Source organism: Polyodon spathula, chromosome 7 (genome assembly GCF_017654505.1).
Source record: "Polyodon spathula isolate WHYD16114869_AA chromosome 7, ASM1765450v1, whole genome shotgun sequence".
Taxonomy (NCBI): domain Eukaryota; kingdom Metazoa; phylum Chordata; class Actinopteri; order Acipenseriformes; family Polyodontidae; genus Polyodon; species Polyodon spathula.
In genome coordinates, this window is record NC_054540.1 from 16486221 (window position 1) to 16513585 (window position 27365).

The window sequence follows — 27365 nt, forward strand, 5'->3', positions numbered from 1 at the left end:
ATCAGCTATCCTGAGGCCAATGACAGGTCTCTGAAGGTGTGTGGTTTTATATAGCTCTTAATTACTCGCTTTTACAATGGTTTGCACCTTGTAAGAAGAGGTGCAACGTTTTTGGAGGGTCACCAATTGCCCAAGTGCAAGGCAAAATCCTTACTTCACATTATAATGTTTGCGCCCGCTTAGTATCCAGAGCCCGCCCAATTCCATGCTCTTTTCTTCATTTGAATACATTTCAAAATCATTTAAATGATGGCAAAGTGCTAATTTGATAGCGAGCGCAGAACGGCAGATGAAAATACATTCTTTTTATAGGCCACATTTTTAGTGGCCGCTAAAGTCCAAAATCTTGGCCGCAATATGGGTGTTTTGCAGCAGCAAATCACTTTGCACACATCCTTACATCAGCCCCACAGTCTGTACTGAACTCTTTTTTAGAAGTTGCTCAAGTCAAAGAAAATAAAAGTAGAAGAAAAAGAAACCCATTAAGACCCATTAGTCAGTTGATATCACTTCTTGCACACACGTGTAAAATGTAATTTAGCTTTTAAAGTTCTCATACCACAATCCTGTGTGAGACTCTGGCATTTATTTTGATGTAGCTCTTTAATCCATGAACCTGCATAGAAACATTCAATTTGCAGCTTTTCATTGTATCGTTTATCAGCTTTAGAACCGTTAGCTTATTTTGTTCAAGCTGCCCATTTTATATTCCGGTCAATGGCAAAACATGTGCCAAAATAATAATCCATTCTATTTCAAGATAAAAAGGTGTAATTTTGTGTGTGTGTTTGTGTGTGTGTGTGTTGAAGGTTGTTTTATGTTATTTATTCTTGGTTTATAGATCTCTCTGTACAATTTAGACTTGCTAAGCTCCTGAACGTCATCTTCATTATCATCAGTTTTTTCTCAGAACTAATGAGGAGTTATTCTGCTGAAATTGTAGCGTGCTTCCTCCTTGTTCCAGGTACGAAACTGAGCATGCCAGTATTACAACCATTATCTTCTAAGTGCCACTTTTGACTAATAATAACATTTCCTGTGCCCTGTGCTACAGTTTGTGTACATAGTTAATTAAATGTGTTTCAAGTCTCAGCTCATTCATCCAGCATGACGCTAACAGCCATAGTCAAATAACAATGTGATTTGGACTTCAACAGCACACATTATGAACAATTCTGTGCCAAGTCAAAAATTCTAGATAAGTCACAGCATGTGAGGCTATACCCCAAAGTGACTTTACGTTAGCCATATACAACCTGTACATATATCACCCTGTGCAAATGACTATGATCCCTCTCCAGGATATAGTGAAGGCGTACATAGGTATCACAGTTTTGAATTTACCCTTAATGAAGCCCTTGTCCAGTTGTGATGACATTTTTTAGCACAAGTAATTGATGAGCCTATTTTAGCACAAGAGTGTATCATGATCTGGGGGTATACATAGTCTGCCTGTTTCTCTGTCCATCAGTATGTCACATTTTTACAAATATCTAATAAGAATTGCTTATCATTTTGTGATGAAAAGGATATTCTTTAGTTATTAAGTGGATCAAAATCTTGAGGCATGTGGAAGCATCCTGCCTGTCTGTATTTTACATATATTTAAATCTATCTAGAGAAGTGGCTATTCAATTGTGATAATACCTGGTCTGGACACACTTTAGCACAACCTATTGAGAGTATCAGAACACAATAGCTATAGGTCATGTTACTGGTAGCTCTAATTTTGAATTTACAGCTGTAATGTGGGATGGAGTTCACTGTCATGCTTGCTTAATAATGGGCAGTAACAAAAGTACATTCTTTATCTAAATACATCATTTACAGAGCATGCTTTACATTGTGTGAAATAAAATATCCTCCCCAAAAAGTAATTCTGGAAATATCCTGCAGTAGGACTGAAATATGTCAGCTGTTTTTTGTAAGGGGCATTTAGATGCCAGGTGAGCGTTATAACAAGGATGTAATCCGAGGCTGCCAAGTCGGGTTTTAGTTAAATTTACACTTACGAGGTTTCCTAATAAAACTATAAAGCTTTGCAAATTCTAATTATATATTTAAATACAGGTACAACCAGTTTTAATTTTAATCCATATATTGGTAGGTTAAACTTTGCATTTAATAATTAATTTCTGAGGGGGTTATATAGAAACGATAAAATGTCCCATGATATAGGATTATTTTTATACTGTACCTAGAGGTGAAAAAGAGAGCTAATTCAACATCTACCAAAATGGTATAACAAATTCCTTGATCTGGGTCTTGTTTATAAACATTTTTTTGTCTAAGTTTACTATAAACAGCCAGAGTATCTTAGGCAGAGGTAGGTTATATCAATGGGAGCAACAACTCAATGTAGAATATATGTTAACCGTGGGACCTATTCACAAAATACTTCGATCTGCTTAAGTCAAGTTGGCAGGCCATGAAACCTGTTCATTAAAAATTTTCAAAACACTATTTAAAAAAAAAAATCCCCTAAAAACATTAGTTAAAATAGTCCTTAATATTTTGGGAATATGTCCCTTTGTGTGCTCTCAGCACTTTAGCCAATTCCTCAAAAATCACCATTGGAAACTTTTAGCAGCAATTACGCTGAGAGTGTAGATCTTGCACTCAAAATGTCAAATAACAAAGCATTCTAAACATTTAAACCACAACAGGTTCTATAAAAGCAGATTAAGGGCTTTTCGTCTGTATTTTATATAGACTTAATGACATAATATGTTTGTGTACTTTCTGACACAGCCAAGAGTGTGTGAGAAATACACACTCAACTTGATTAGAGGTAGCCACCAAACACTTATAAACATGCATTACAATCCCCATAAGAAAGAAGTGAATCGCCAAGAAAGAATTCAAGACTCAGAAACTGCTACCACAGATAGGTAGGTAGGAAAGAACAGGGAAACTCACAATTGAAGTAGATATATGAAGAAAATTAGTCCTACAAAAAAAAAAACGATTTGGTTTTTAATCCCTGTATCACGAAGACAGGGATGCGGGCTGAATTATATCTTTAAAATGTCAAATAGAACAAGGTATTCTCAGCACTCAAGACATCTAAACTAGAAGAGGTATTCCAGAGGCTCTGATAAACTCAATTTAAGCTTTTTACTGAACTCATGGAAATGCAGGCTGTACAGCAGTATGTTGGTGTAAAAAAAAAAAAAGAAAACTCTGTAGAACATATGATTGACAGAATTTGCTGAAAATTGAAAATGGAATTTATGACAGATACATAATAAATCAGCTAAGACATTTGTAGCGGCAATAGACATTTTTGCTTCAGTGGGTGAACTGGGGTGATACCGTAATTGGGAAAGCATTATTCATTTTAGTGTTTTTTTTTTCCCTAGTGAATGACTTGCAAAAATGTATTTAAAGAAACAGCATGCCTAGAAGCAGTATAAATACTTTTTTGGTGCCCCAATTCTAATGCTAGTAAAATACAAATTCATATTGCAGTGAGAGCAAGAACATTGTAGAGGACACAAATTATATATGAGAATGCAGTCTCTGTCGGGAATATAATTAGGGCTTCTGATTTTTGGTTTTAACCTATAAAACCCAATAAATCACCTGCGGTACAAAAAAAATGAAACCGGTGGATAGCCAATAAACATCGGAAAATACAGGAAAAACTGTGGAAATGGTTAATCAATTCATACTGACTTTACCCTTTTCCCATTAAAAAATAAAACCGACTATAAATATAATATTAAATACATTTCCCAGTCTATCTATCATTGATTCATACTTTAAACCCGCCCCAACTACTGAGTGACAGCACATTCCTACATTTCTGTTGGAGACTCCGCTTGTGAGATTTAAAATAAGATTACAATCATGATGGAAGCTTGTTAGCGGGATTTAAATTTGTATTACAGTTAAAATACAAAGGATTTAAACAGAATTGTGGCAAAATGTACAAAAATGCCTACACACAAAAACCCCAGAAGAATGTGCCCGTGACCATAGGGATTTTGTTGTGGAAGACAGCAAAGGAAGGAAGGTAAAGTGTGCAAGTACGACTATACATATTTTTATAAAAAAAAAAAAACACTCAAGCATTTTGGAAAGTAACCAAAAACACCAGTTTCATACAGTATATGAAAAACGAAAGCCCCCCCAAAAAAATGATTTACATAAAACTCGAAAAACAGAAGCCCTATACAGTATGTTGAAGTGGTGTCACTAGGATTTGGTTGGTGTGGGGTCACCGGGGTGCAAAACCCTACAACTTTTGTCATGCACCAAACCTGCCTTCTTCCTTATACCATTTATATGTAATATTGTCATTAACACACAGAGAACCATATATGTTTGGCATGTCGACCTGTTAGGAGTTCAGTTTTGTATACCTGTTTTAATTTTTTGAAATATAAACCTATCTTTCCTGATTTCTTTTTACCCAGTGCTGTTTTTTTTATATAACACTATGACAGGGTAGCGTCACAGCCCAGGCTGGTTACCTGTAGGAATTAAGCCCAGAGAGAGATTGCTGCAGTTTTAAAGCATGGTTGCACACTTTATTAAACAAATAACACAAAAAATAAACAAACAGGGCATGGGGGCCAATAAAGGCTTAACATAAGACTAATCAGTAGGCTGGGCGTTCACATTCACTACTCTTAATAAAATGAACCACTCACTGGTTCACAAACACTTATCCCAAACTCCTCCAACAACAAAAGATTTCTGGTTCCTTCTATGCATGTGGCCACTCCCCAGTTAGCATTAATTACCTAATTGGGGAATAGCCACACCTGTGATTTTTTAAAAATGTTATATTAATTTGTTTACTGCAGCTGTCTATGAGTAGTTATCCTTTCAAGTATGTGATATCGATGTAACAGTTGTGCAATCAACACCCCCACTTTTGTGGTTTGCAAGTTTTCAAAGTTTCCTGTGGGGGTGCTAAAACATCTAGTGGGGGGTTTTGCATCCCAGAATCCCACACTAAATATAACTCTGTTGCAAACTACCAAGTGTGTAGTTATACTTTGAGACATCCTAAAATACCATCAGACTGCCTGGCATCAGGTTGACTTTAATCAGAAAAACGATCTGTTTCTTGCATGAACCTGGCAACTTGCTGTTTATCCATCTACTGTTAGACACTCCTTTAGCATCCAGACCAAAAAAGTATAAAAAAAATAAATAAAGTGAAATAGTTTCTGAAACTCCTATAGAAGTCTAGGAATGTACAATAACTAAAAGTTTCATGAATATTGGTGCAAAATCAATACAGTTATCATGTCCACCATATTGTGTGCAAGTCAGACAGACATGTGGGTCAGTTAAATAGTTAAATGAAATGTATAATTAAAATACGCTCCATAGCTGCTGATGTGGAATAGCGAGGATGGAGAGTCCAGGTTTACCTAGTAGAGGTGGGTTGTCCAGAATTTGTGGCGCACTCCACAATCCGTGTTTCTCAGAGACATCGGACTCAGAGGTCAAGAGTTGCGACGTATAGTGAGGAAGTTATCTGAAGCAGCAGAGAGGGCCAGCAGCTGGCATTGGTTGAGACGAAAAGATTCCGGTGGGGGACCTCAAGCACAGTAGAAATAAAAAAAATAAAACATTGAAAGGGAGATAAGTAAGCTAGGCTTAGCTGAGCAGGGGGCTGAGGGGGGTGATGCTGGGACACCGTAATCACTGTTGAGCCCTCTGAAGTTGTTGTGGGCTTGAGGACGAAACACCAAGGATGGAAGGTGCCCCCTTGAAGACCCCAAAGAAGTACCCTACTTGGCTCAGTCTAGACGGTTGTCATGCTGATGCGCTAGCGAGGCCGTACTGTGGTTGATCCCTGGAGCCAGCACTGCAGCCGTTGTTTGTGCTGATGCGCCATGGAGGCAAAATTGGCTGATCCCTGGAGCCAGCAATACACTTCAGCCATCAACACCTGGCAGAAGGATATCTACATCATCAGATGGAAGGAAATGCAGATGGATCACATTAGTTTACAGTAAAAGAAGCTATGGGGGGCAAAAGTGGGGGCCAAGTTTGCCCCAACTATGGTCCTTTTTGTAAATATGGCATCTTTATATGGCTAGATCATTTATGCTAACTTGATTGTTGTTGTAAAGATATCACTTCTCTTTTCCCCATGTATCCAGATATGTCAAACTTGACCATAGGGCTTCAGATAGCTAGACCATGCTGTCTACTCAAACTTCTGTTTTATTTTATATAAACAAACTTGGCACTGTATGTATTCCGTTTCTTTCAGTATTTCTAAATATAGTACTTTGCATTTGAATGATATTTCCCATAAATCTCAGTCCTTTGTAGGTAGTTATTTGTGCTTTGCTGGAGTGACTACTGTGACTCCCAATTTAACAGATTCAACAGAAGAAAAATATTACACTATACTATGAAATAATAATTTAATTCCCAGTGCCAGTCCTTGATTTTCAGTGTATCGGTAGTATTTCTGCTACACATAGTGAAATATCAAACTTCACTGCAATGTCAATTTTCAAAGTAAAATGAAATGTCAGACAAAGAGTTATGGAAGGTTTTGTTTTACACAAACATTGAAATGCAGCTCTGCTTGCATACCTCTGAGAGATTTCTGATAGTGTACATTTACTAAAGCTACGATGTCATCATCAAAATTATTATATAGCAGGTATTGGTAATATGTTTATTCCATGTTTATTGTATCCATTTTGTGTGTTTTTCAGAATGCATAATCAGATTATCGGATTGTTTTTTCTTTGTTGAATTCTATATTCGCTTTAGGGATGTAGCTAAAAATGAAAAAGACAGATACTTAGAAGGCAGCTATATATAGAACAAGTGTAACTTTTATTTAAAGCCCTTGAATATCTGATCAAACCAAACCTCATCAAAATGTTTCAATAGCATTGCTAATCCAAGTTAGAACACACCGTTATTTTTGTTTGGGCCTTTAACATTTAAAGGTAAAGCTTAATTTGAAGTGTTGGACATAAACCATAGGGTTTTCTATTTAATGAGTTCAATTAAAAAATCTAAGTGTTTTAAATATGCCCACTATAAGTAATGGTCATTAATCAAATCATTTTTTCCCTATAATATTATATTATACCCAGGTTATTTGCATTTTAATTCAGTGAGCCAAAAATGTGTCTCGCCCCGTTGTTTAGGAAAAGTGCTTTTCTCACCGCCGTCTTGTCAAAATGCAAAGATATTTCTGGAGCTGTGTGACAGGGTAACATTACAGACAAGCTGTTACTGGCAGGTAGAGAGACTCAGAGACAAGAAAGCTGCAGTTCAAGTGCTAATGCGCACGTTTATTTACAAAGACAGTACTAAACAATACAGACAAAACATATTCACAAAACTTAAGACGCAAGGGCCAAAACTAAAGGTATACAAAAATCACAAACATACACACAGCACAGTAACGCCTACCTCCATCTCTACCACCAACATTTACTTTAACATTAACACCTGTGATTACCCTTTTTATACACCTGTGACTGGAATCTTATTAATCATTAATCATTTATTCAAATTACAGTTCCAGCCACATTCCCACATGTTCTGACAGGGAGGAATTTAACACCCTCCCTGCCATCCCCCCATTATTCTCCCCTACACCTGTGCACTGGCAGGACTTTCACCCTGACCCACTGCCATAAGCTGATATAGGAAAACAACAACAATGATTATTGAAAACTTTTACCACAGACAGCATGGAAATCTTTAAAACCTTGTGAACCATAAACAAAACAAAAAAATGAATCCCTTTTTTATTGAATTTTTCTTCAGAAAGATTGTGTTTTATATTTCCAGCTAAGTAAATAATAACAGCCATGGAGTAAAAGGAGAATCAGATCAATTGGAATTGATTCACAGTTAGGCACAAATAGACACTCTTGATTGTTCACGATTGATGTTTCAGGGAACTGCATTGACTCTTATTAGAATGCAAGGTTCAGAGAGTTAGAAAGTAAATGTTTTAAAAATATAGAAGACACATTAGGCATGTTCAGAGAGTATGTCTAGCCACCACATTTATAAGATGACACTAACATATGTTGCTATGAACACATATTAAATCAGACCTTTTTCAGTTTCTTTAATATTTTCTTTTATTCAATTAAACTAGATAAGATACTCTGAATTGTGGGGTTAGATGTTACTATTGACTCACACAAACCCCTGGCAATAAAGATTCACATTAGCCTTTCACAATAATAAGTTTCGTTTATGGATGCTGTTTTGATGGTGCTTGAAATACGTATCTATTATAAGCGCCAATGCTGCTTTTTCATGTGGTAATACCCATGAAGGGTATAAATGCCCCACTGTGAACAAGAATTATTGGAAAACATACTGTTGGCAGACTTATAGATCTTATATATTTCCCCAAACCTGTCCGACAAGTTTATATATAGTAAGGGTTTTAAGGGCCTGTAACTACACTGTAATTGCAGTGTAATACCACATTACTTAAACATGCAGTAGTTACAATACAACAACATGCTTAATTACAAAATGAAAAATGTGGGCAGTTGGTTATGCCTATTGTAATAACACTGTATTTACATTTGTGTTTGTATACTTACAATGACGTTTCTATGTAACACCTACAGTTAGTGTAATTAGATTTAGTAGAAAAGCAAGTCTTAGGTCAAATGTAATTACATTGAACTGATTGTAAAATAAAATGAGCTACTGTAGTTGGCTTGCTAGATAAAAGCCCAGAAATGTTTTAATAAGACAAATAAGAGCACATATGTAGATTGTTTAGGTCTCATGGGTATTTTAAACACTTAGTAAACAAGGATATCAAATTTTGTTGCCAGTGACCTGATAATTTTATTTGAATTGTGGATATTTAATAATAATAATAATAATAATAATAATAATAATAATAATAATAATAATAACAATAATAATAATAACAAGTCAATGTCACCAACGTATTTTCAGCGTTTAGAACTCCACCACCGTTAGTGTCAGAAACAGACAGTTCACTGATTTTACTGATTTATTTCCCTCTGACATTCTGGGTCATCAGTAGAAAGATTTTTCAAGTCTACAACCAAACGTATCTGCTTCCATTTGCTCATTACTACCACTAAATAAGGTATACAATCCTATCAGTTTAAAATGTCTGTTTCGCTTTAATCGATCGCACAGCACTATAACTCTGTATATCAAAGCTTTGCCAACCATCGTGGAGGGCTTCTATGGTGGGGTTATAACTTTCCAACTTTTTTGTGTTTCGGGCAAAAATCAAAAATGTCCAGGAAGGATGAAAACAGTCACAAAAACCTAATTCCAGACAATATGCAAAATGTTATGCAAATTAAGTGGGTACCTAATTAACATACACCCATGCAAAAATCAAAAGGTTTGATGTGGTCGGGTTGTGTATGTTCCATATAAAGTGGTTCCATCTGTTTCAAAGAGTCCTAATGGAGGTGGGAACGTATTTCAAACTGTGTCCATGCTAAAATAAAACAGATCTGCTGTGGGTGGAGTGACACTCTGACTATACTAATGGAGATGGTGCCCAATATGCTGTGAGGGATTGCTGCGATTTTATAGGATGACAGGGATAATGTAGCTGCCCACTCACTTCACCCCCCTCCACCCTCCCCCAAGTATGGAATTGTAGCGGAAAGTAAACCTACCGGAGTATCGTCAAAGGGCCACCCGTTTGGACCTTACAGAACAACAAGTACTATGGAGATGTCTAATGGATAAAGCTACAATATTGTATTTATGTGATTAACTTAATGAGGATTTACAGTCAAGCACCCTGAGGAGTCATGCACTGCCACTATCACTCACAGCCCTGTCAATGTTTGTATGATATTATACACTCACATATTGTTAATTTTCATAAAGTGCAACCGGGTATGAAGGATATTTTATGCCAAAATGAAAAATGAATAAATAAATAAAAGAAAAAATAATCAAATATATTTATTTATGTAATTCTATATGTATTTATGTATTTCTATATTTATTTATGTATTCATTTTTTTTTTCATTTTCACATAAATTATTTGCCATAGCTGGGTAAATGAAACTATAATTTAATTACATTAATACAGAACATACATTTACTCTCTAATTTTACTTTTCTCTCTGTCCTGACGTACTTAATATTATTATGTTCTATTAAATGTATCTTATTTCTTATTGTTTTTCTCCACCTTTAGTTTTCAATCCCACTTGTCCATTGTTTGAAATCCTGAAATGACTTCATTTGCGACATCTAGTTTAAACACTGAATAGTTATTTCGCCACATTTATGTAAATTGCACCCATTCCACCTGACGAAAAACAGCAGAAAAGCATTTCATTTTATGATGATCATTTTATGATGGTGCTATTGCTTTTTTTCTTACAGCTTTTTGTTAAATCATTCTAAATCAGTACTTGCTTTCCAATGAGTGAGAATTTAAAGTGGAAAATAAATGGGTTTCTGCCAGACATTCAGCCATTTCAACAGTTATGGAAAGATTTAGTAGCTGGTGTGCTTTCAGTGTAGTTAATTAGGTCAACCGAATCCACAAAATGACCTTTTAAATATCTAAAAAGCATTTGAAGATGTGGTTGCAAGTTTAAAACTGGCCTATTAATTGCTTTAAATATTCTATAAAGCATTTATGATGTGTTTATGAAGAGCATAAACATTAAACCTTATGAAACATGGTGCTGTTGACCTCACATTACAAAATGAAAAACCTAAAAACACCAGTGTTTAAAAGAATAAAGTAAGAGTATAAATTGATCTATGAAATTTAAAGAAACAGAGTTTTAATTTTTTTTTTCAAGTCCTGGGACTTCAACCAAGGCTAATGTTCATGGACTCAGATACCAACCACTTTATCCTGGTGGTGGAGATAGGATTTGCTTCATATCTTGATAGCAACATTATCACATGACTAAGACAAGAAACCAGTCACATTTGTGGATGTCCACTGTCTACAGCAGAAAAACAGGATTTGAACTCTAGCTGTTTGCAAGCTAACAGCTGCTTTGCTAATGACATGCCAGTTTTAACATGTTGGCAACAGCAGTAACACCAGCTTAAACAGAGTTTCTATGGCAGAGCAGGCTCTCTTAGTGTGCTTGGGGCAATAGGTTGGACCCAGGATGTCACCTGTAGATGTCCAGGGAATGGCTTTGCTTTGGAAACATGGAGCAATATCTTTCTCCCACATCCCCCAAGTCCAGTCCACATCAGTCTTTGATATCTGCCACACCACTACAGTATGCTACTGTACCTATCATAAATGAAAACAGTAAAATAAAGCGATTTAAAGCATTGTATGCTATCTATTTGATAGTGGTGCCTATCTACAGCTCTTACATAAAATGCTCAGCGAATACCTACCTAAGGCAAGCATATCCCAAAAGTATTGGTTGGTGGTCTTCTTCTCTTTCAGGGAACCAACGTTAGCAGGAACAATCACAGATTATTACGCGCTTTACTGTGTGCAAAAATAGTTGCTTGATTTGAAACAGTTGGGTTTTATTTTCAAGTGGCTTATCCTTCTATAAAATTACTTTGATCTTAACACATTTTTTTCTGCACCTTGTTCTTTTATGAGGTTAACCCATCTAAGGAATCTCTCAAAATATTTTCCACAAGCATGAATAGAATTGAAACTGTTTTCAAAAATAATGTTTTATTATTAGCATAATCCATTGTGTACCTGCAAAACATATATTTATATATCATTATATTTGTTTAAGATGACACTGTAACACAACAAAAACTAGTGTTATTGTCTTACAAGCATATATATATATATATATATATATATATATAATATATATATATATATATATATATATATATAGATCGATGGTTAGATAGATAGATATTTAACCCTTTGTGGTTCAATGTCGACCAAGTCCGACATTACAATTTTCCCTTTCCATCAAAAAGATGTCAAGCACAGGTCTCTAGTCGTTTTTTCTTCGGAAAAAGCAGAGAAAACCTTTCAATGGCCGAGTGAGACCGATAGGAGCAGAATGAAGCCAAAAAAAAGGTGTGTATCTGAGCAATAGAGCCAGCCCCTGCATCAGAGATAACACGGACACATAACAATGAAGATACCTTCTTCTGCATGACTTGGATGGCATTATTGAGGCGGTTGGTGATAAAAAGAGTGATCAGGAGAGCATTTATCAGTATGCATGTCTATAAAGCATTATGTGAAAAATACAGTGAACAAAGGGTGGGGCTTGGCTGGAAATGCAGTACTGATGTCGTTTTGCCATGCAATGCCTTTTAAACAGTGCGTGTAAAATAAATGGCGCGTGAGAAAATAAATTGGACCTGCTGACGCACCTGACAGGCGCTAAATAAATGGACTGCAAAGGGTTAAAACATAATATAGAAAACAGAAGCTTGTACTGTAAATAACTAGTTTGCAACCAGTTTGAGAACGTTCAGCTCTGTGTTCGGGTGTGTCTTTGTAGAAATTACACCCACTCTGGAAAACAAATAAAATGGGAGACTTTTTTACCATGAAACTTCCTGTTTATAACGTGTCTAGACATTTGTAAGTGTTACTAACCAATGTGTGGAACATCATTCCAGTAAAAAATCCCAAAACATGAATGTAAAATTTTAAAAAGTAATTACTTTTAAGTGGTCGTGGCATTTCCAATAGTTTCATTTCAGAATGTTACACGTGTTTTGATGCTTTACACTCTGTTAACTTAATTGGTTATTTTTGTTATACTTATACTCATACCTTTCAAGATAAGCTGCTTTGATCAGATAGACGGCTTTTTGTTCAAATTTGTTAATTGCCCGTCTTTGTTAGCTCACCCCAAATGGGTCATTAAATAAGACTACTACTACGACTACTACTGCTACTACCACTAATAATAATAATATAATAATAATAATAATAATAATAATAATAATAATAATAATAATAATAATAAACACAATTGATTATAGAGTTTGTACCTAAACATATAAGCAAATTCAAACTCTTTCAGTGTGCAGAATATTTGTCTCTGTAAGGAAAACAAACTGATTTGGGATTTTCAAGTGTGCCAAAAGAAAAGACAGATTTCCAAGAATATATACATGTGATATTTCATCATAATATGTTTGACTTTTTATTAATGCTGTTTGAGCCCTGAATACCATTGCAGATCTAAAGCCATTTGTTATATTTTGTTCAATAGAAGAGTAAGGCAGCATAACAAATTCATGAATTTCTAAATCCAGAGGGATAGCTTCAGTTAAAATGTTCTCCTAAGCAACTCCTAAAAGTGGAACAACTAATTTTCCACTGAAAATGCATTGTAGAGATATTAGGTACCGGTGAACATATATACTGTACGTATATAATTTGATTTAGTCAATAGAGATGAACTAACTTTGTTACTGTAAGTGCTGTTAACTTGGGTTTTCTTTGATGTTTTTCCAGTAAATCCTCTTTGTTACATCACTGCTCAATGCTCATTTTCAAGAGTGTCCAGGGAAACAGAAAGGTCTCAAAAATAGAAGCAGGTAAAATGTAAACACTACAAATAAGCACTTGCAGAATATGTCTGGATAAAAGGGCATTCCTGTTTTTGAAAAGAAGATGAAAGGCTTTCAACTGTAGGCAGTGAATTCAAAGACAGAGGTCCATCCATGACTCAGTCATAAAGGTGTATCTAATCAGAAACCAGGGGGCTGATTTGATCAACCCATACCCTGGTGGGATAAGCAACACCTGGATTTTTAAGAACATTTTGCAGCACCAAGAAGTCCAGCTAGATTACATCAACTACTTGTTTTTAGGGGTAATCCAAAAGGGTGGTTAATGCAATCCAGGGTGATTCCCCTGTAAGACATTAACTACTGATCAGTGTATTAACAATTTCAATGTCTGGTGTATTATAGCACTGGGGAATCACCCTGGATTTCATCCACCACATACCCATGGCTATCCAAGGGTTACCCCTAAAAACAGGTGAATGGTGAAATACAGGGGATTGATCAAATTAACCCCAAAGTCAAGCAGACAAATGTTAATGCTAGGGCATTCATCTGTTTAATCAGTATGTAACAGACAGCTTTATATGATGCTGTTATGTGTTCTGACCTCTGCCAAATCCTTATCTCTGGGTGTATGCTTGTCAATTTATTATTGGCAAATTTTCTTGTGATGGTGGGAATCCACCAGGGTATATGCTGAGAGCGCCAGAATGAAAGCGCCCCAGACTGGACTTGAATTAGGGTTCCAGATGTGCTAGTGTCTCAAACCACCTTGCCATTGTAGGCCATACTGTCTTCATTAGCAATGCAGAGAATACGCCATCTAAGTAATTAGAATAAAGTACAAAATCAGAGACAGTCAGAGACGTTACAACAGCAATTTGTCTTTAACAACGGCTGTTCAAGCTGTCAGTACCAGAAGGAACCCAGTCTTGTTGCCTAAATTAGTCCTTACTGCTTTTACCTAAAAGGATACTAACTACACAAAGGAAATTTCGTGCAAGTATTACAAAAGGTTAATACATTAAAGCTATCTAAAAGGAGAGGTAAACCATGATACAGAGTTGCATGTGGTCAGATAACAAATATCTTTCTGTATAAATGTTAGTTGAAAAAGCTGTATCATTACTTCTTTAATCTGATTGTATTCAGTCCAATCTGATTTGTCCTTGGGAAACCAGGAAACAGTTCTCATTGTAATTTGTTGTAACTTATTGTATGCATTGCGAAGTCATTTTCTGAGAATGTCTTGTGTAATAGAAGTTGCTTTGTCACATAGTGGAACATATCTTAGATAGAGAGTCAGATATTTCAGGAATGAAGCATTGCCTCATGCTTGTTTATTGTTTGTTTTATTATGTACTAATAATTCATTGTTGTTTAAACAAAATTCAATAGTCTCAATTGCAAGCTTGCTTATATATCAACCTATCGGCAAAATATGAATCAAGTATTTGTTATGCACATAAATCTGATACCTGATATCAGCGGATGACATCATGAAGGATTTATGTATTGTAATGAATACTGATTGTTAAATGTCTTAATAATTAGAATATACAGTTTGCTATACTCATTACAGCTCCCGGCTTTATGTGGAAACCTACATTTAACACAGTGGAAAAAATGCAATACAAAGAATATTGGCAGAATCATTCTCAAGGAAATTGCAGTCCATCTTTATTATTCTGGCATAGGAAATCAAACCTTCTCCCTAATGATTGCTAATTAGTTGCTTGTGTCTATGTCGATTGACACTGTGCTGCATATCAGTAGATATTAAATATGCCAAAACAATATTTCCTATCTCCTAGGATATATGGCAGTCAATGAATATGTATTATTTACATAAAAGCAGCATACATTTTGTAAATAAAGTTAACCTGGAATTAATTAAGATTTAATTCAAGAACCACAACTTTTTCATCATGACTAATATTAATCAAATACAATCATTTTACACAAATTACACACACAAGTATCACAATCACATGTAATGCATTAAAAGCTAACTATACTAATACACAATGAAAATGTAACAGTCTAAGTTTTGTTTTACATCAATAGCTCACTGGGCACATACATAATGTTATTTACATTTACATAGTGAGCAGATCGGTTTGTTGATTGCTTGAGTAGTATTGTTCCTTAGAATAACAAAATACTGAGCTCAAGTCATTTGATTTCATAAAAATGCCAGGTGCTCAGTGTTTGGTATTTCAGTTGAGTTAAAATTGTCAAAACAAGTTGATTAAGAATCGGTATAAATAACCATTGGAAAAGACATGATTTTAATTAATGCAAGAACAGTGAAAGACAAGACCATGCCCCACTTGAGTAATGAAGATTGCCTGGTTGCTATGGGCATGATTGAAGGGGGCCTGTCTGTGAGGGACAGGCTATCTCCTAGAAGGCAGAGGGTCACCGCACCGGCCCACCATGTCATAGTGAGTGTTATGCTGACTGTCGTGTTGTTCAAGCCAACCAGTGATGTGAGGAGGAATCTCCTTTAACACAAGAACGTTTTTGGTGCAGATTGAGGGTAATGTGACTGTTAATTCCTATTGTGACACTGTTTACTCAATGGATCTGGATTATGTGCAGTAGAGCAGCGTGCAGCCCCAGCTGTAATGCAGGAGATGTCACCCTTGTCCCACTGCATGCGTGTATGACTATTACAAAGCTTTGTTTGAAGGTCTTGCTTCCAACTCCCTCTGTTGAATTCAACTAGTACAATTGGTGCTGGTTAACTGAATTCAAAAGATAATTCCAGAAGTATGCAATAGGGTTGAGGTCTAGTGACTGGGTGGTCTCTTTTTGCAAAAAAGTGTTTGACATTCAGCACAGGGAGGGGTGTTTGTAATCACTGTTTTGCTGAAAGGCATGTATTACAAAAATTAAAAAAAAAAAAAAATATATATATATATATATATATATATATATATATATATATATATATATATATATATATATATATATATATAAAATACTTAGGTGCAGATATTGTATCGGCACTGTAAATTCCCTCAAAAGCTTTCTTAATTACTGGATCTTAAGTCAAATTATTGTCTTCTTCAGCTTTTACCTCCCAACTAACTGTGACACGCTTCAAATTGAATGTGTGTTCACTTTGACTGTACATGAAGTTCTCATCCTATTTTCTGTGTGGGAGACAAAGTACTCTATGAACTTTTAAGTCAATATTGACTTTTCTGGCCATTTATTTTTTTCAGAATAATGACATCAGTGGAGAGATGGTCACTTGATTGAACTGCGAGTGACAGATACAGGGTTAGTAACAAGCTCACTGGTGGAACACCATGTTTGTTTATAGGTTGACTGAGTCATTCTCTGTGCAAAAGCCAGATGAATCATCATGGAATACATGACAAAAGGTTGCACTTCTGGGCTGCAGAAATCCAACCACAATCTTAAAGTATAACCATTATATTTGACTTCAACTTCAAATAAATACCCCCCCCCCCCTCACATCTGGCTATATATCTAAATCTACAAAAAGCGTGGTTGCCAACAGATTTGATGCTGGACCAGTACCATCAGTCCACACACAGCTACAGATACATAATTATTTACAATGGACTAGGGTTCTAGTCATATTCTGTAATCAAACACAATGAAAGCTTTTGTAAAAAATGCCTATGGCACAAAAGCCGCTTAGTTGCAAGTTACAGGATGTTCCCTTTGAGTAAGTAAAAAAGGAAAAATAACATCAGAACTAAAGCCAATTTTAACCTTTCCAGTTACAATAATAAAAAAGCACCCATATACCTGTGTCTGTTAACTCTTGTATCAGCAGAGATACAGTGAATGGATGTGGAGGTTCAAACAACTGAACACAGATCAAGACATTCATATAAACATTCCAAGCTTATGCAATCTTTTTCTTAGTTTATAATCTCCAGGTACACTTCTAGTTTATAGATGTTATAGCGGGTCCCCGAGTGGCTCAGCTGGTAGAAGCACAGCTGCGTGGTGTGCAGGGTGAGTCATACAGCACAAGTTTGCGTCCTGGCTGTAAGAAGTGGGCCGGTGTTCGTTGGGGACTCTGAAGGGAGTGTCGTATTGGTTCTGACACTCCAGGGACTGTTTCTCCTTGTTGAGCTACAGTGAACCCAGGCCAGGTGCCCAGTGAACTCAAAGGGTTTGCCTTTGTGCTCCAGTGCTCCAGTGATTGATATCTTGCTGACATCCACTTTAAAGTTCCTAGGTGAAAAAGTTGGCTTTGACGTGAGATTTGAGGACGTCCAATGAACCTTCGGGTGTCTTGAGCCATGTGGGAAATTGCTGTGGTGAAAAGGAAAGTGAAATTGCTGTTGTCTTTACAGAACTCACATTAGCCCTGAAGCTCATGTTATATCTGGCCAATATAATTATAATACACATTTATGTATTAAGGGATGTTAGAAAATAATCAATAAACAAGGTTCTATCTGGTATCAGCTGGATTTCGAGACAGAACAGGTTTGAGGCTGCAAGCTTTATTCTTTTAAAAACTCACCAGAATGTGATGATTTGAAGTGGAAAATGATATACAAAGCAAATCTTAAGCAGAAAAACATATATTAGTTCAGATAACTGTGAAATTGAATAACGGTACCAAATTGTTCATTAAACTAGGCCTTGTCCCACAATATGCAATTCCACAGCCCTTCATTCACCCTTTCTGCACTCTACTATATATAGGGTAGCTCAGGGTTGCAACAAAAAATAATCTCTTTTGTTAAACACCGTTTGATATAGTTTGCGGTCATTATTTTAAAGGAGATACATGTAGACATATAAATAACAGGTATAAATAGATAGAAAACTTTAGATTTTTTTAAGCAAGACTACTTTGATACCATTCATGTGTACAGTAAAGAGTTCATTTTATGCACATTCTAATTATGTTTTTAATTGTGATTCTTTTTCTGCAATGTTTTACTGTATATTTCACAACAGGGCAACACTATTTGTAAAAGACAATAACAACTAACGGATAATGCAATTGAAAAGATCAACACAGCATCAGCAAGTATTAGGGTTTCAATAAACTGGTAGAACATTTCTCTTCCAGAAGCCACAGATACTCTCTGTATGAAGAATGGTTCTTGTTATTCCCTTAAGATTCCAGCTAATGAGGTTTAACACCCTCCTTGGTTATACTCGAGTACAATTCTACAGTGCAATTACAGATGGGAAATGTCAAGGCCTGTGCACAGATGCAAAGTCACTTCACAGTGTAAGCTTTCTGCATTTAACATTACGCTAAGAACTGAAGTGGTTGTGTAAGTCGTCAGCAGCATGGCAAGTTAATTTACATCTTAATTGAAGCAAATTGTTTAGCACGCGCTTCTCTATATCTTAACATCGTAACTTCACCACTTTAGAGAGCCACAGGTGTTTAAACTCTTATGCAAAGCAGGAGTTTAAAAATGAAGGTTGCCTAACAACTCCGTTGTACTAACACTGTTGTAAATGTATGTCTAGTTTTCTGAATGACTTAAAATAGAAATGTCAGGGACCCAGTGATGTATCAAATGAATTTGACTTGTTACAGACAAATATATACAAAATACTGTGATATGTTTCACTTGTTCCTACGCACATTGTGAAAGTCTCATGATTTAACCTATATTACATTTTGCTTGCCCTTATCTAACAAAGAAGGTGAAATATGTATTGCATTGTATGATTTTCAAAATAGCGATAGCTTTATACTCATATGAAGCTGTTATTTACTCCAAGAAAAACATTAATGCTGACACATACCTCAATGTACAGGTATATTTATTTAAAAATATCTTTTTAGAACATGTGTCTGCAACAAGCTAAAAATTCAGTTAGGTAATATACTGTACTGTAAATTATGTTCTAATGGTAATTCATTTGCAACAGACTAGAGTTGGTCTAGTGGTCTATACACGATTCGTACTGTGTGCTCTTTATCAGTGCATGGCATATACAGTGCATCGAGTACTGTTGCAAAAAACTCTGGCTCAAATACTATTTGGAATGGCATTCATGGAGTTCATCTGGTAATTCTGTCAGACTCAAAAAGCTTCAGTTTTGCTGAATGATGTTTTGTTGTGTTGCTTTTAAAACCTTATATTTAAATTTGCATAACGCTTGATGTTTATGGTCAGTTAAAGACGGTGCGTGCTAAAAACAAAAATGTCAAAATCATTACAAACGTCTTGCTTGATACAGGCACTGCAGTTTTGTTACAGGAAAACCGGTTTAAGATATTTGCTAGGGCCTGCAAGAAAAATGCCAACACAAGCAGTCTCTTAATAAAAGCATCCGCTTCATTCATCCATTTATCTGTGTTACAAAGCATGGCTAAGAGCTCATAAAAGTACAAAGCTCAACCTGCACCCATCTCAGTATTTTTCCATTTGGTACAATCCTGATGTTCTGATAGCAGGTCAACCTTTTGAGTTTATTTCCTGAAGGCAAAAGAGTATTTCTCATCGAAACCACATTTTTTAGGTTTCTATCTTTTGAGAGGCTGTAGACAAGATTTGACCTTCATAAAAAACACCTACTGTACTGTCAATATCTTCAAGTGAGGCAGTTGTTCAAAACTAAACTATCCACCAAATGAATGTCTGCCCCATTCCACTGTGGCTTTTAAAATAGAGGAGGGTTAAATTTTCTAATAATTTCTGTATCCAATGAAGGGGAGTTTGTTGCCCCCATTAATAAGAGGGTGAGAGATCTTAAATTGCCACGTGGTTCTATTTTTTGATGTAAAATAGGCAGGAATACTTTGTCAGTTTCGAGGAATCTTAAACTTATCCAGTATAAGGTTGTTCATAATGCACACCTTTCCAGCAGTACTGTTCAGGAGATGCGGTAGAGGTAAGATAGTTGAGGCATCTTGGTTATGACCATTAACGGAAACGTTTTGGAAGGCATTAAGCACTCTATTTTGCATCCTTGGCCGTGACATCCCTGCCTCACCTGTACTGTGTTTATATGGTGACCTTTCAAACGACCACAATTACTATTGCTATAATTGCTAAACAAGTTATTTTACTAAACTGCTCAAATAGATCTAACACATGAATTCCCCAATGGTTAAATATCATGTTAGAGCATTTATGTTATAAAATTCATCATGGAATTCAACATTGTAAAAACAGTAATAACACAATCGAATTTGTCATTTTATATTGTTTATTTTCTCAATATGCCTTGCTTCCAACATGTACAAATGAGCATCATTTAAATTTAGCAAACATTTAAAATATAACTCTGAATATAGATTTTCATTTATTTACATGAAAACATATATACAGAAAGATGCCTTGAAAACAAATGTAAATATTATTCACATTTTCAACACTAGATAATGTATTAAGCCAAACATATAATGCAGAACACAGGATAAAAGTAAAGCAAGGGAGAATAACATTTGTGGGTGACAGCAAATAACTTTCATTCAGCTTCTAATTCAAGCTATTAAATGTAGTCCCTACATAAAATGATAGGTCTTTCTAAAGTCTGTCACATTTTGCTCTCAGTCATTTATTTCCAGTCACCCATATGAACAATATGATCAGAGAGCAACAACACAGTTCACATATAAGTCTTATTTTTTTAAAACATAACATTCTTATACAATAATACAAGCTGAACATTAAAGGTTTGGTCAAACTGAATGTAGGCAAACAATTAATCCATGCATGTGTACTTGTTCAGGATTGTTTTTCTCATCTAAAAGAACACATTTTATTATGTTATATGTACCAATTACACAATGTATAAATACTGAAAGTATATATAAAAAATGGAATGTGCAATTTGTAGTCTACGTGTATACAAAACTATACAAATGCGCTCAATCACAAATTCTTGTCAGCTTAATGAATGTTGCTTGCGAAAAAAATCTACAAAAACCTATTCATCGAAATTGAACTAACATTTTAAAAGGGCAACTTGAAGCCTAGTTTGATAAATTAAATAGGCCTTGGTATTCATAAAACTTGTTGAGAGCTTTTTTTTTTTTTTTTTTAATCTTGCTTCAAAATACAACACTTCATAACTTTACATAATGTTTACAAATACTCGTCTTGAACACCTCATGTATCTTTTTTTTGCAACATTATAATACATATATCCACATACAAAAGAAAACTAATGCTGTCTTCAAAATGAATAGCAACTATGCAAGTGCACTCTCCTTTATCAATGAAATTAAACAAAAACTAGAGGAAATAAAAACTATTGAAATGGACAGAAACTAATTTCTGAAGTCTATTTATATATTTAGATTTTTTTTCTTAAAATGAATATACATTTAGTTTTAAAAGGGTTTTCAATAATTGAAATACAAAAATGTACCAAGAGTAATCAACAATATCTGTTTATTTGACATAGCCTTAAATATAAATGCAACAAATCTACAGTAACATTTTAATTTAAAAAAATGAGTGGTTATTTTTTTTTAAAAGGCCTAATTTTAACTCATTGAATAAAAATATTTAGACCACATGCCTAATTGTACTGAATGTTGGAAATGGTTTAAATCTTTCCAGTAAATCTTGTTGAATTCTTCGTATAATGCGATTAAGACAGTAAGCATACACATAGAGTGCAATTTCATAAAATATTAAAATTATATTAAAACAAGGTTAAATCATTTAAAATTAATTTTAAATTTGATTTACTTAATTTACTTTTATAAAGTTCTATTAAATAACCTTATATTTTACAGAGAGTATTTACTTTATACAAAAAATAATCAAGCACTACCAAAACAAATTATAATCTTAATAACAAACGCAAAACACACCTATGGTATTTTGATTTTTGGGGAATTCCAAAATGTACTTTTTAAATAAAAGAATAAAACCGGAGCCACAAAAATAAATAACTTACTAAATTTCACAGCTACAGTAGATGAATGTGAAATCAAAACGCAAAGAGTGGAGGTGTTCTGTGTTGTATGGTGCATGGCTTTTTTATGTTGCTTCACACTGCACCATGCCCAATTGCTTAAAAAATAAAAACCACATGCACCTAACTGATAGTGCAGCTAAACCACAACCGAACTACGTCGTGATAGTCTATGTAGTCATTCATTAGTTTCCCCCCCTGTAGTTCACCTGTAGTTGTATTTCAAATGGGATTAAAAGGACAAACAATGGTTTACAGTCTTAGCAATAATCCTTCGTGCCCATCCATTTAACTGTTTTGCAGAACTGACAATCAACAGAACTCCATAGTAGAAAATGTCTAACAGAATGTGATCACTGTAACTGTGGCCTTATTGTTCACACATCCAGCAGCAACTTCAACGCAGTACCTACATTTACTCACTGTAAGCCATAAGATAAGTTGTGTATACTTATTATCACCAGCAAAGGTTAAGGGTACAGAGTCAGTTAGCATATTGTGCATAGAATGCAACTTTCACTCTTTCAATCTGGTGACACAGCTTGATGGCTGGTCCTAGTTTAAGTTCCATGCATTCTTGGACAGTTGGAAGTGTCAGAAGGAGTAATGCCTGGCCATCGATATCCTGGAGAGAAAAAAAAAAATTAGTGCGAAACTGAAACTATTCTAGCATATGATGAATGTTATTCTGTTACAAAGAATATTCAGAGAAATGTGAGGCAATATTGTCACATGACCCAAAACACTGGTGGAAAAATGAGGATAGAATATATTTTTAGAAACTCTTGAATTATCATTGTGATTTGGTGGGTCTGTGATACTGCTGTCTTGTAAGAGCCACCTTGGAGATTAGATATATGTCCCAGTAGGATCTTATCTTGGTTAAATAAAGAACTGTTTATCTCTGGATCTTTAGCAGGAAACACCACTGAAATGTTTCAATAGCAAATGTTGGAGGCTCTATGTATAAGAGATTTCAGGTCCAGGTCCGACATTACGATTTCCCCTTTCCAGTCCAATGTCGGACCCTATCTGACATCATCGAAAAGACATAAAGCACAGGTTTCTAGTTGTTTTTTCTCCAGAAAAAGCAGAGAAAACCATTTAATGGCCGAGTGAGACCAATAGGAGCCGAATGAAACAAAAAAAAAACAAAACAAAACAAAAAAGGGGCGTGTGAGCAATAGCCCTAGCAACTGCACCACACAGAGATAAGCAGACATAAACAAAGGAGGTAGCTGCTTCCGTATCCAGCGCTCAAAGAATATCACGGAGGTTTGCAGAGCTTTTTGAGATGTTATAGTAATAAAATAATGACTTTGATCACATTATTGAGGAGTTTGGTGATAAAACAAGTGAAGAGGAGACGATTTATCAGTATGCACGTCTGTAAAGAGGTATGTGAAAAATACAGCGAAAATGGAGTGGGGCTTGGCTGGAGATGCAGTACTGATGTTGCTTAGCATTGCAATGCCCTTTAAACTGGTTTTACTCGGGGGGGGGGGGGGGGGGGGGGGGGGGGGGGGGGGGGGGGGGAGTTTAAACAGCGCGTGTAAAATAAACAGCGTGTGTGAAAATAAACTGGACCTGACGTGCCTGACAGGCGCTGAATAAATGGACCACAAAGGGTTAAAGTACGGATGTATCTTTTTGCATTTAATGTATTGTAGCTGCACTGACTTATGTGTAACACTGCTCAATATAAAAAGTCCTGGGACACCTTTGTTGAAAGGATGATTAGCATGAATCTTCAACTGCTTTACTTAAAGTAACGTTAGGTAGTCCAGTATTAGTGCTAATCGGACTCCAACAGAAGACTATACTGGTTAAATATGAACTTGTGCTACAACACCAATTACAACTAATGACTTCACACCAGTCCAGAAATAACAAATAGCTTCATTACAGACATGTCTTAGAAACAGCCTAATCTCAAAAGCAAACTAGAGTACCAGTTCATTCTACATGAACACATATTGCATGTATTTGTATTACATAAAAAGGAACAACCTGTGAGTAAGTAGTTCAGTAAATGCCACAAATAAAATAACAAAGCAACATGCTTCATAAAGATAAGCAATTTACTGCAATTCTCACCACATTTCTCGGCAGAGCAGCAGGAGTCAAGCAATTTATTTCAGTTCTTGACTGTTTCCTGAGAAGAAAACGAAGCTCCCAACGTGAACAATAAGCAAGTTATTGCCCCCCCCCCCCCCCCCTACTTTGTACAACAAAAGTGTAGCAGCTACTTCTATAAAAGGTGTTTGGCCAATAACGTCAGTCGCTGGACTTGCCTGCTTGTACATATACAGAGCTGTGCTTGAAGTGGGTGCTTTGTCAATTATGCATATGGAATTCAGATTCTTTTGGATGTCAAGAATGTTTTTTAAATGAATGGTACACCATGTTAAGCATACCAAAGTAATGTTTTTGGGAATCTCAATTAAGCAGCCATGGGCAAGTTTCACAAATAATTTTTAACACCAAGCAGGGTGTTATCTAGCAAAAGTGTTACTTGTTCTGCCTGCTTCACAAACAATATTTTTAGACTGAACAAAACAGTTTTGCTGAAACTCAGCTAGCCTAAACGGCATTTTCTTTTCTTTAAATTACTGTTTTTCTATAGAAGAGGATTGTAGAACTGATCCCTGGTTAGCAATTATGAACTGCTTTCTTGTGTCAAAACATGCTAATAGGACTATACAGTACATGGTAGTTTTTAGTAGTACCTGTTCTTGAAATATTTTGGTGAGGGGTGCACAATCTGTAGACTTAATAAACCTGACAACATCAGCTACAGTCCACTCCAGTGGGTTGCTGTTCAGAACCAGCTTGTCTTCATCTTCATGATTTTCAACCTGTAAAACCAACACTTAAATTAATATCAAACCCAGATGTTATTAGCAATCTTATTTATCATTATCATTATTTCTGTGCAATACAGAAAAATCCAACTAAATATAACATAGGCCCAAAGAGAAGTACCATAATACTGTTTTTCTAATAAATTGACATTTAACTGTAAAAATGCACATCTCTTTTGAACGTCAGCATTTATACTGGTTTCACAACTCTTGAAAAAAAGACAGATTAAAACGATTTAATCTTTGAGGCATACTGTAGACCTTTTATAAATGTGTGCTCAGGCACATCCCCCCATTAGCTGAGAATAAGCAGCAGAAACTGGAAATCCTTGTATGTGCTGTTACCTTACTGTCTGACAATATACAGGACAGAAATACACTGTTCAGTCCAAAAGTAACAACAAGTATAAGTTCTAGGATAGGACTCAAAGATATTTGCATCCCCACACTACTGGTTTATCACTGCACTGTGTATTTACCTTTGCAGCAGAGCGCTTGGCTGGGTGGTATTTTATATCCTCAGTGTAGGACAGTGACCGGGTGGTCCTCTTACGCCGGGACCTCTCAATGATTGTGGGTCTCGCAGTGTCTGTGTTCCTTCTTAGAGCTGCTGCTCTTCTGGGTCTTGTGGTCAGGACTTCCACTGAGGACGTGTCAGTCTGGTCTTCCCGCTGCTCTGAGCTCGTCTCCTCGCTCCCAGTGTCATCTTCAGGCCCACCCTGATCCTCGTCTTCCTCGCTGTCCTGTAACAGCAAGAAAAGAAAATCTTGCTCAACCCACTCAACAGGCAGACAGTTGTATATACAGGGTACCTAACCGGAAACCTCTCATGGTCCACCCTCTACCTGGCCAATCCCTAATCTCCTATGCAACAGGGCCACAGTATGATGACTACTGGGAACTAAGCAAGGAACCTCTCCTGTTTTGTCTTTAGTTTTTTTTTGTTAGTTTCTGTCCCAAGGGGTGTGAATCTTTTTGTTTATTTTAGTTGGTAGTTACAATGATGAAAGCAGGGGCTGAAATGCTGTCTACTGGACTTGCCCACAGACCTTGCTGTGAGCTGGTTTTCTCTATCTATATAAAAGCATCTGCAATTTTCTTTCAACTGTTCTCTAATGCGGGCTGTTTTATATTCTTCTCACACTTTACACCTGTTTTCTAATATGTGTTATTTTATCAACGCTGTCTTACAGCTGTGCTATTTTTGCCCGCCCTAATCTCACTCTCTAAAATAAAACACAATTTCCCCTCCACCTCTTCATTGTCTTTTTAATATGCCATCCTTTATATTTCTGCTGTTGTTCACTTCTACCTACAACACCCTCCCCTTCTCCACACACACACACACACACTCACTTTCTGCTGATCTGTTATTTTATATGTCTCAGTGTTTCTCTTGCTGAAGTTATCTTATCAAGAGAGTCAGATTGGATTTATTTACATATTTCATAATTACTCATTGACTGAATTTAATTTATTAGGTTAAATACGTCATTAATGAGACTGCAGTAGCTTTGATAGAAAAAGAACCATTGATGCATTAACTGAAATGCGGGATAACAGTCAGTACTTGTTCAAATTAAGGAGTTAACACTTTGATTTCCATGCCCACAATCTAAGTAATATAAAATCTGTCTGCTAGTTATATTTGTATTACTAAAGATGCAAAGCTCAACAGAGTAAATGTCATCTGTAATAAAGTAATAGATGTGGCCAGTAAAAGGCTTGACGGAAAGCCATACTGTCTACTGCGGTCTACTGTTCATAGTAACATTGGTGAAACTAGTAAAGATACTGAAACATGGTAACTTGCATCTAACAATTAACAGCAATAACACTACATCTTGTATTCAGATTGTACAGCAACAGTTCTGTGCTTTACCTGTGGAGATGCAGCTGGCGTGTAGTCTACTGCCGAGGATCGTCTTTTCTTCTGGACAAAGATGGATTTGCGCTTCTTTCTACGCCTGGCAGGCTTTGATAGGCTACTCTCTACGCAGCTGTCACCAATTGTTGGTTTGATGACTTTTTTCTTCTTCCCATAGTAATAAGCTAATAATATTGAGAAAATTAATGAAATATTAATCTACTGTATTCCATGAAGGCGTAACGTAAGGCCT

At 35.8% G+C, this 27365-nt stretch overlaps 1 protein-coding gene across 3 annotated transcripts in view; it reads right to left on the reverse strand.

The window, feature by feature from the left end:
* Positions 1–20641: 20641 nt before the first annotated feature.
* LOC121318256 (scm-like with four MBT domains protein 2) overlaps positions 20642–27365 on the reverse strand; it is a 75894-nt gene continuing 69170 nt past the window's right edge. For all 3 annotated transcript variants that reach the window (XM_041254728.1, XM_041254726.1, XM_041254727.1), the window contains 4 exons: positions 27128–27297; positions 25725–25988; positions 25111–25239; positions 20642–23006 (listed from right to left, as the gene is read on the reverse strand). In XM_041254728.1, the coding sequence (XP_041110662.1) occupies positions 22866–23006; positions 25111–25239; positions 25725–25988; positions 27128–27297 (704 nt within the window). In that variant the 3' untranslated portion in view covers positions 20642–22865. The remainder of the gene's footprint in view (positions 23007–25110; positions 25240–25724; positions 25989–27127; positions 27298–27365) is intronic.